This window comes from Nanorana parkeri, unplaced genomic scaffold (genome assembly GCF_000935625.1).
Source record: "Nanorana parkeri isolate BGI_ZX_2015 unplaced genomic scaffold, ASM93562v1 scaffold658, whole genome shotgun sequence".
Classification (NCBI taxonomy): Eukaryota; Metazoa; Chordata; class Amphibia; order Anura; family Dicroglossidae; genus Nanorana; species Nanorana parkeri.
The window spans coordinates 21,079-31,364 of NW_017306926.1; the positions used below are offsets into that span (position 1 = coordinate 21,079).

Sequence of the window (10,286 nt, forward strand, 5' to 3'; positions counted from 1 at the left end):
GTTCCAGTTCCGTTCACATTGGCGGATCACAAACCTTGCGGAAGTGTCACTGAACCGTGACTTGGCCTAGTTTTGTGTGCGAAGTTCGGCCGGCTGCGGAGGATCCTGAGAAAGCCAAATATTTCGGATAACAGACACAGAGGAGGCCGTTCAGGAATAGAAAGGAAGCAGTGGCGTCACAAGGGGGGTGCGGCCCGCACCCGGGTGACACCATTCGAGGGGTGACACTGACAGTCATTTTGGTGTCACCCCCCCCTGAAAAGTCAGGCAATCGATCATGAACCGAGAGCCCGACAGTAGCTCGAGAGAGAGGAGGGGACCCGGCTCCCACCGGAAGACGTCCCCTCCTCTCTCCAAGATGGTGACGTCACTGCGGGGTGTCACCCGGTACCCGCTCGGGGTGTCACCCCCCGCCTCGGGACGCCTCCGAAAGGAAGAATATTGTTTTAATGAAAGGATCTCCCGGAATTGAATTAAAATACAACAGAAGGCTCCTGCATGGCGGTCCAAACAATTCCCAAATCCAGCTACTACGTCATGCACAAATCTCATCAACACGTCTTCCTTCACCTTCCCCCGACTGAGCCAAATCCTCCCTCATTTGTGTCTCACACGCTCCCCCTCCCAGACACTGCAGCTCACAGGTTTCAGCATCAGAGGCAGCGCTGTCAATCCAGAAAGAAGTGGGCGGGACTAGGTCGACCTGATCCAATGAGATGCTGCCCGAGGCAAAAAACGGCGGACATCTTGGGTTCAGGTTGAACTCGTGTGTGTGATCTGATTAAGGGTGTGGACTACTCCCCCAGGCTTATTCTGGGCCTGTCACTCAAAGTATTGAAGCGGCATGCGATGGCTCTCCCACTCGGGGCTCCATGGGGTGATAGCTTGTAACACCTGTCAGCGTCCTGAGAATGTAGACTGACAGGTGTTACATTGTTGCTGTGTGCAGTGTCAGTCCACGTTCTCAGGACGCTGACAGGCGTTACATTGTTGCTGTGTGCAGTGTCAGTCCACGTTCTCAGGATGCTGACAGGCGTTACATTGTTGCTGTGTGCAGCGTCACAGTCTACATTCTCAGGACGCTGACAGGCGTTACATTGTTGCTGTGTGCAGCGTCCGTCTACGTTCTCAGGACGCTGACAGGCGTTACATTGTTGCTGTGTGCAGTGTCAGTCTACATTCTCAGGACGCTGACAGGCGTTACATTGTTGCTGTGTGCAGCGTCAGTCCACGTTCTCAGGACGCTGACAGGCGTTACATTGTTGCTGTGTGCAGCGTTCTCTGGGGCCGGCTGTCGTATGTCCTTGGCAGCCCTCGGTACAATGTAATCTTCTCTGATGGGGCCGCGGGGATGATGGGGAATGATGGAACACTTTGTTCCTCCATAGCGTCTCCTCAGCGGTTCTGCTCCTGCGGGTGGGGCTTTGCGGACACTGATCCACTTATCTCTGATTGGAGCGGGAAATGGCTCTTCTGTAAATGAATTAGCTCCGGGCCAGATGCTTTGTTATCAAGTTTGGAAGAATTACGGCGAAGGACTAGTTCAGTCCTTTAATAAGAACACAGCAGATTATGTCTGCTCTGAACCCGGCAGCTCAGTCAGCCCACTCCTCACCTCCTTCAGAACCGCTTCCCTCTGCAGTACCAGCACTGGGTCCCCATTGGCTAAGGCAGGCACTCCAGCTGCGGTTAAACTACAAATCCCATTATGCTGCTGCCTCTGAGAGTTGTGCCTGTGGCCAGCTGGATTGCCGAGGTGGCCCACCCACCCATGGCCTGTGAAACACATGTCATAATCCTGGCTCTGTTACAGAACGCCCTAAAAAAACCAAAGACCTCGTGCACCCCGACATTTACACATCGAGCGCGGGACTGAAAAGGTGTAGAGAGCTACTGCTTGGCAAGCCGGGCTGCCTGACTGTGTACTAAAAGTCCAAAATGAATCAAAGCCCGAGCTCTCCAGTCTTCAGGGAGCATAATCTGGGCTGGTTGGAGAGCTCTGGCTCAGTAGGGGGGTCTGTCGGACCTCGGCAGAGAGACCGCCGCTTCCACACAGAGCGCAAGGGTCCTTCTCTGCAGCATGCTGGCAGGGGACGGGCTTTTCTACTCTGAACCCTGTAAAACTTTGCACAGCTTTTGTTTTGATGCAGCTGAAATATATTTAGCGGATTTAGGGCCCGTTCACACCAGATGCAGTGCGTTCCCGCCCCGATTCTGGCCAGAACGCACTGCCCCGCATTGCGGCCGGGTCTGCACAGGAGCGCAAGGCACCTTATGCCTGTAGTCCGGTCCGGCCCTGTGCGATCAAAATAGTGCTTGCAGCGTTTTGATCAGACAGGACCGCAGTCACAATGTGCCTTGCGATCCTGTTCGGCCGTTCGCATTGCGGCCGGAGGGCGTGGCTACGGTGCCATTCAGTTCAATGGCCCGCCACGCCCCCTCCTGCCCCACAAAAAAAGTGAGCCGGCCGCAATGCGAGGCAGTGCGTTCTGGCCAGAATCGTGCAGGAACGCACTGCATCTGGTGTGAACGGGCCCTTAGGGCCGGTGTTGATGGGCTTTTGTTCATGCCAAAGGGGTTTTACTTTCCCATATAAGTCTATGGGAATGCAAAACCTGCTTGAAGCAGGTCAGAAGGAAGATAACTGCAACTCAAATGCAGGTCAGAAGAGGGTCAAATGCAGGTCAGGAGGAGGTCAAATGCTGGTCAGGAGGAGGTCAAATGCTGGTCAGGAGGAGGTCAAATGCTGGTCAGGAGGAGGTCAAGTGCAGGTCAGAAGAGGTCAAATGCTGGTCAGGAGGAGGTCAAATGCAGGTCAGAAGAGGGTCAAATGCAGGTCAGAAGAGGGTCAAATGCAGGTCAGAAGAGGGTCAAATGCAGGTCAGAAGAGGGTCAAATGCTGGTCAGGAGGAGGTCAAATGCACCTGTGAGTGAATTTTGAATGATCTCAGAAGCGTCTCAAATTGATCCCATCAACACAAGCCCAACCTGAAAATTCCGTCTGACTTTGACATTTCGTGAAACATTTGAAGGACGTAGAAGGGCCTCTAAGGTCACTCAAGCTGGAATCCAATGCACTATATCAGTTAGAAATCCTTCTCCTTTTATTGCATGGAGAACCAGTGCCAGGCTGCTGTAAACAAAGCTAGCAGGGTCTTGTCCTGTATTAAGAAGGGGATAATTAAAAAGCCAACATGTAGTTGCTCTAAAATTGTCCATATTGCATAATAATCCGACTAATGTGGCCCCTCCGAGACCTAACCCACCAGTGATATTTGGGGGTGAAGGTTGCCTGTGAGGCACTTGTTGCTGATGGTAGGAATTGATGATCTGGTTTGGATCTCTCTATTCATCCCTTTGATCTGAACTGGATTTTCTTATATACTGGATCTCTTTACATTTGGGATTCCTCTATATAGCAATATAAATAGTAGCTGTGAATTTGGGATACTATTGATGGATAACATACTGAGTCCATGTGCTCCCATGGTGGTCCCCTGTAGCCCTATTGCATGCTGAAGTGCTTATGGTGAGAGGCGGAATGCGTTAGTATATGTAGACTACATTATTGCCAACCCTTTGCCATATCTCCAGAAGATGTGGACCATTGGTCTAAGAAACACGCAGAGCAGTGGTGGGCAACCTCGGCCCTCCAGCTGTTGTGCAACTACAATTCCCATGAGGCATTGCATGACTCTGACAGCCACAGTGGTGACTCCCAGAGGCAGATGCATGACGGGATTCGTAGCTTCACCAGAGCTGGAGCATTGAGGTTGCCTACCTTTGGTGTAGACTCTTGTTCACCAAGCCATCCCGATCCCGCCATGTGTTCCTAATCAATGCCTCATCAATATTTCCAATCATCAATTTAATATAGATCTCGGAGGGGCCACGTCGGTTGGCTTACCATGCAATAGGTTGAACCTTAGACCGCCATGTTGACTTTCTAATATATGTGTTTTTCTATGTAATGGTTTCTAACTGATGTAATGTCTTGGATTCCAGTTTGAGTTCCTTTAAATCAGTGGTTCTCAATCTGTGTATCCTCAGGACCCACATTTGTGCTTGGTCTTTAAAGGAGAACTAGGGGGTCAGTGTTTTTCCCCATAGTTCTCCTTAGGGTAACAGGAGGACACAAACTAGCATCCTCCCGTTACTCTAAGCTCAGTAGACCCCAAATTGCCCTGCAATGGAACACACAGCACTGCGCGTTCCAGTGTGGCCGTACGAAGTGTGGGTGGGAGGTGCGTTTGGGGTACCATTCAAATGAATAGCAACGCAATACACATCCCACACCAGAATGCATGGTAGGTGCGATTGCGTGGTACGTATGGGTGGAGCATCCTGGCAGCCATACCCCCAGACCACCCCCACCTCGAGCTGACACTCGGTGCTGGGCAGCATATTTTGAATGGCTGCTCGGCGTGAGAACTGACAGTGCTGCGCTGGGGGAGGCTGAGGAGCCTCTCACCTAAAAAAGTGGAAGGCATGTGGCAACCCGCTGAACACGGGGTCGCGACCCACCAGTTGAGAACCAAAGCCTTACAGTCTCTCTTTGACCTTCAGATATTTTGGGAGGATGGTACCCCGGTGAAGGTTGTCCTGACTATCGTGTGTCTGGGTATATCTTTGTTCTCCTTCGTTGACATTTCTGATCCGTGTGACCACCATATTGTTTTTTTGTTGCGGTTCTGTTGAATGTTCATGCTTGGCCGGCTCTGACTTTTCTCCTTCTGTCCACCTTGTACGTTGTGCGTCCGGTTCCGCCATCTGTTCTGAAGGTTGCCTTGTCCTTGCCTTGCAGTTCTGGAACCTTTGCGGGAACTCGCTGACGCCAAAGCGCGGCGTGTTCGGGAAGACGGGCGACCTGCAGACCATACTGTGCCTGGCGGGCGCGAGGGACGACGTGACCTACTCCGGGGCTCTGAACGGGGACATCTACGTGTGGAAGGGGCTGAACCTCGCTCGGACGATCCAAGGAGCGCACGCCGTGAGTACCGCTGTTTCGGTCGCCATCTTTGTTATTCCGGGACAGCGATTTGGAAAGAAGTTTTAAATTGTTTTTAAAGTTTAGCTAAAGCCCAAAACTTTTTAGTGGTGATGGGTTAGAATTAGAACCTCTGTCAGCTTTTTGTCTCTGGCTGTGTCCTTCCATAACAGATTCACCATCTCTGCTCCTCCTGGTCGCCATTGTCACTGGGACCAAAAATGACGGGAAAGCCAAAATTTTACAGATGTCACTGAAACAGGAACTGAGGGCAAACTTTTCTATAGGGACACCTGACCCAGTGACAACTGTCCAAGCTGCTATTCACACTTGCCGTGCGCGTGCTGCAGCGTTTGTCGGCATAGGGCAGCCCATTCATATCAGTGGGCTGTCCTATGTACACCAAGACACATGTTTTGCTTGCCATGTTTGGGTGCCCAAGCATGAACACGCGGCTAGTGTGAATGGGGGCTAGGAGGGGATTTCCTCCCAGTACGGAGAGATTTCCCCTAACTTCCTGTTGTGTCTCTGGGACAGGAAGTGTAGGGATAGTCCTATGGGAGCTGCCACTGCTGACTTTTAAAGGTGTAGGCTGCTCGGCTTTCAAACGTACCCTGCTGACCCAGAACAAGTATGCAGCCAGTGAAGTCTCAGACATCTGATATGCTCACACTTGTTCAGGGACTCGCCAAGCAGTGATTCCAGGAAGATTAGCCTGGGAACTTGCACTCTCCAATACATGTAGGTTCCCGTTAAAGGTCTTAGTCGGGCTTGCCCAGCCTGCAGCTCTCTAGCATGTGATGAACCACAAGTCCCAGCTATACCAGCGCCTGGGTTAGAGATCTCAGCAGTTCCTTCCTCTCCTGACCAATCAACCTTCTCCTTTCCCAGGCCGGAATCTTCAGCATGAACGCCTGTGAGGAAGGATTCGCCACCGGAGGTCGGGACGGCTGCGTGCGCCTGTGGGATTTAAACTTTAAATCAATTACTGCCATTGATCTCAGGGAAACCGACCAAGGCTACAAAGGTAACGGGGGCTGTCCAATCAGAGGAGACGGCCATGACATAAAGGCTGAACTCCAGGCAAACATCTCCATATATATTTGATTTCAGTATTATTAAACATCAGAGCAAAAGGTATTTAATGTGTTACAGTTCGTTTTCTTTATAAAGCAGCCACAACCTGAGCAGTAAAGCCCGTGCCCCGCCAGCATGCTGCAGAGAAGGACCCTTGCTCTCTGTGTGCAAGCAGAGGATGAGGAGCAAGAGCTTTGCTGATTGAGGAGCTCTAGGTTGGAGAGTTTTAGCTCTGTCTCAGCCGGGCGTCTTTCAGACCTCTGCAGAGAGGCCGCTGCTTCCGCACAGAGAGCAAGGGTCCCCACTCTGCAGCATGCTGGCAGGGGACAGGCCTTTCTATACAGGCTGTGGCTACTTTAGAAAGTACATTTTACATTTTGTTTTGATGCAACTGAATTGTATGTAGCTGATTTAAATTGAATGTTCAATTGGGGGTTTAAGGTTTGGGTGTCAAGGTTCGGATTTGTGTTATTTTGTTTTTCGGGATTCGGGTGTGAAAGTCAATTCGGATTCGGAATTCGGATTCGGACGAAATTCGGTAGCGTTAGTTCGAACGTTCGTTTCGGTTTTTGTTCTTATTCGTTTCGTTCGTTTGCAGCAAAGTGACATTTGAGGGGGGAAAAATATTTTTCTCCTTCTCTGATGTCACTTTGCTCCAACGAACGAAACGAATAAGAACAAAAACCGAAACGAACGTTCGAACTAACGCTACCGAATTTCGGAAATGGAAATTCGGATTCGTTTGCATTCGTTATGTCTGTAATTCGGAATTCGGATACATCCAAATGTCCGAATTTCCGAAAATCCGTCCGAATTTCGATTCGGAACGAAAGGAATCGCACATGTCTAGTTTTTTGTATTGTATTGTATTGCAACTTCATGTTGGCTTTTTAATATATGGTGAGGGGTTTAGAGCCATTTGTTTTATTTAACACATAGAGGTGGCTTAGGCCGCTTGCACAGTGAACAGCTCTGCAAATATGATTTGCAACCCAGTATGGCCACTAGAGGGAGCCGAGGAGCACAGGAAATTCCTACACTTCACGACTCCGTCTAGTGGCCATAATGCGCTGAAATTCTCGTTCCCAGAGCCGTTTCACCGTTCGAATGGTTTGTAAATCAGCCCCATAGTGTTTGTTTTGCATTTACTGTACATGCAAATAAGTTTACATGCGAAGGTGTTCCACACAGACTTTTCCCTCCAAGCGCGTGTGCAGGGTATCTAATTTGCTTCTGGATGCAATGCAACGATTCTGAAGGCACCTGAATGCACATTACATTACCATTTAAAGTCATTTCGTGCATTTAGAAACGTCCTATGAACATATATAAATGTGTATAGTCCTATGTGTGTCATTGCCCCGTGTGAACGGCTCCCAGGGGTCTATAATCTAACATACAATGGTCAGCGCGCCTCCGATCGGCTCAACACAATCCTATTCCCAGCCCAGCAGTTGGCGGAGATGCTCATGCAGCCATTTCTGCAGCCGGTGAAGGGAAACTGGCTATTTGAGCCTAGAAACCAAATTATCTGTCTCTGCTGACCCAATTTTATGTTGTGCTACAGATGGTGAGATCTGATGAGCCAATATAGCCGGCGGCGGCAGGTAATAAAGATCACCTGCAGCTCGCCCGATCGCCCCTTCAAACAGCCCGAGTGCTAAAACAGTTATTTGTTTGGATTTCAGAGGAAACAATGTGAATTACTTTAATTATAAGACATTATACAGACATTTATTATTATTATTATTAATAATATATATATATACACACTATATTGACAAAAGTATTGGGCCCTCCCCCTCCAAATCATTGGATTCAGGTGTTCCGTGACATTTCCCATGTGAAGGGACCTCTTAAGGCACCAAAGCAATAAAGACAATTTCATGCTCCCAACTTTGTGGGAGGAGTTTGGGGATGGCCCCTTCCCGTTCCAACATGACTGCGCACCAGTGCACAAAGCAAGGCCCATAAAGACACGGATGGGGGAGTTTGGGGTGGAGGAACGTGACTGGCCGCACAGAGTCCTGACCTCAACCCCATAGAACACCTTTGGGATGAATTAGAGCGGAGACTGCGAGCCCCTCCCCCAACATCAGTACCGGACCTCACAAATGGTCCAACATTCCCATAGACACACTCCTAAACCTTGTGGACGCCTTCCCAGAAGAGGCGGAGCTGTTGTAGCGGCAAAGGGCGGAGCCAACTCAACACTGAACCCTACGAACTAAGACTGGGATGCCATTAAAGTTCATGTGCGTGTAAAGGCGTCCCAATACTTTTGGCAATATAGTGAATATATATATATATTCAGTCTTAAATTGTTAAAACAGCGTTGTCACATTCTCCGCTTATATTTTATATGTCTCCATGTTTATCTTTATATACTTTGGGTGTTTTAGAAGTGAGAGACTCCCCCCTCACCTCCGAAGTCTGACATTTTCTCCCCCATCAACTGCCTGAGCTCATCCTTATAACATTTTCTGCCTCCTAGCTCCTTAGTATGCATAACAGCACCAAATAACCAGGACTTCCATCTAAGGGGAAGTAAACAACTTCTGTAACATTGTATTCATTATTTGTAGCTCATGTTTATTATTTATCTCCGGATATATACAGTATGTGGATATAACATTATATTTATTTTTGATCGCAGCTGCTTTTCACATTCTAAGGCTTTATAAACGTATTGATTTGTTGGATGGTGCGGGGGTAGGGATGTATTGTCGGTCGAACGCTTTTACTGAGCAGCGTTCCTGAGATCTTTGCAGCGGAGCAGCGACATGAAGATGGTAACGTGTCTTCTCGTACATCATACGCGGCGTGCTGACATTTTCTGTATAACGTTCTCTCCCCAGGTCTGTCCGTTCGCAGCGTGTGCTGGAGGGGGGACCACATCCTGGTGGGGACTCAGGACAGTGAAATATTCGAGATTGTGGTCCACGAACGCAACAAGCCTTTCCTGATCATGCAAGGACACTGCGAGGGCGAGCTCTGGGCCCTGGCTGTCCATCCCACCAAACCGCTGGCCATTACCGGGAGCGACGACCGATCAGTCAGGTCAGCCATGGGGATGTAATAACCATGTGTCTAACCATTGGGGGGATGCCAAGCGACGCCATGCTCCAAAATATCCTTACTCTGTGATGAGGTGCAGATCAAAGCCCGCTCAGCACCTCCACCTCATGCATGTTTCTGCATCGCAGAGCCTGAGTGCAATCTAATCTCTGTTCGGGAGCAAAATGCATCAGTGGGAGGTGCTATGGGGGATATAATGCAAGCGGAAGTCATCCTTGAACTCCAGCCAATGACTTTGCCTTGGCTGAGATTATGCCATTACTCTGCTGCAGGCAGGAAGAAGCATTTCCTCAGTCTCCCCTCCCCCAGTGATCAGACTGCTGCAGGAGGGAGGAAGCATTTCTTCAGTCTCCCCTCCCCCAGTGATCAGTCTGCTGCAGGCAGGAGGAAGCATTTCCTCAGTCTCCCCTCCTCCAGTGATCAGTGTGCTTCAGGCAGGAGGAAGCATTTCCTCAGTCTCCCCTCCCCCAGTGATCAGTGTGCTTCAGGCAGGAGGAAGCGTTTCCTCAGTCTCCCCCTCCCCCAGTGATCAGACTGCTGCAAGCAGGAGGAAGTATTTCCTCAGTCTCCCCTCCCCCAGTGATCAGTGTGCTTCAGGCAGGAGGAAGCGTTTCCTCAGTCTCCCCCTCCCCCAGTGATCAGACTGCTGCAAGCAGGGGGAAGCATTTCCTCAGTCTCCCCTCCCCCAGTGATCAGACTGCTGCAAGCAGGGGGAAGCATTTCCTCAGTCTCCCCTCCCCCAGAGAAAAAATTTGTAACTCTGCAGCAAGTCACAAGGTGAGAAGCTCCAGCAGGGGCTACTCTGTCTCAGACATTTGTGAACACAGAGAAGAACTGTACAGGCAACAGGATTTACATGACTGTGCCATCTCTGAGCCGGCATCTCGTTCCAGGAAGTAGATGGTGACCCTGGATGATGCCTGAACAAACATGGTGCCGTCCTTCTGAAGAGAAAAGCAGATGGAGGCATTGTCAGGGGAGTGCGGTGATTTCTGCAAGATGTAATAATTACCTGGAAGTGTCACAATGACTCATTACTATGTATCTTGTACCTGATGACAGGTCCTCTTTAAGATCCGTCGTGAGTCTTTATCCTCTCACACTGTCAATCTAAGGGGAACCTTTTTCTCTCTGCGGTTCTTCT

The 10,286-nt window shown here is 49.8% G+C and overlaps 1 protein-coding gene across 1 annotated transcript in view; it reads left to right on the forward strand.

Annotated features, from left to right (window-relative positions):
* The window catches only part of EML5 (echinoderm microtubule associated protein like 5), a gene marked incomplete at its 5' end in the record, with an annotated part of 97,920 nt that overhangs the window by 8,298 nt on the left and 79,336 nt on the right, over positions 1–10,286 (forward strand). The window contains 3 exon segments of the mRNA XM_018563349.1: positions 4,805–4,990; positions 5,879–6,014; positions 8,923–9,124. Coding sequence (XP_018418851.1) covers positions 4,805–4,990; positions 5,879–6,014; positions 8,923–9,124 — 524 coding nt within the window.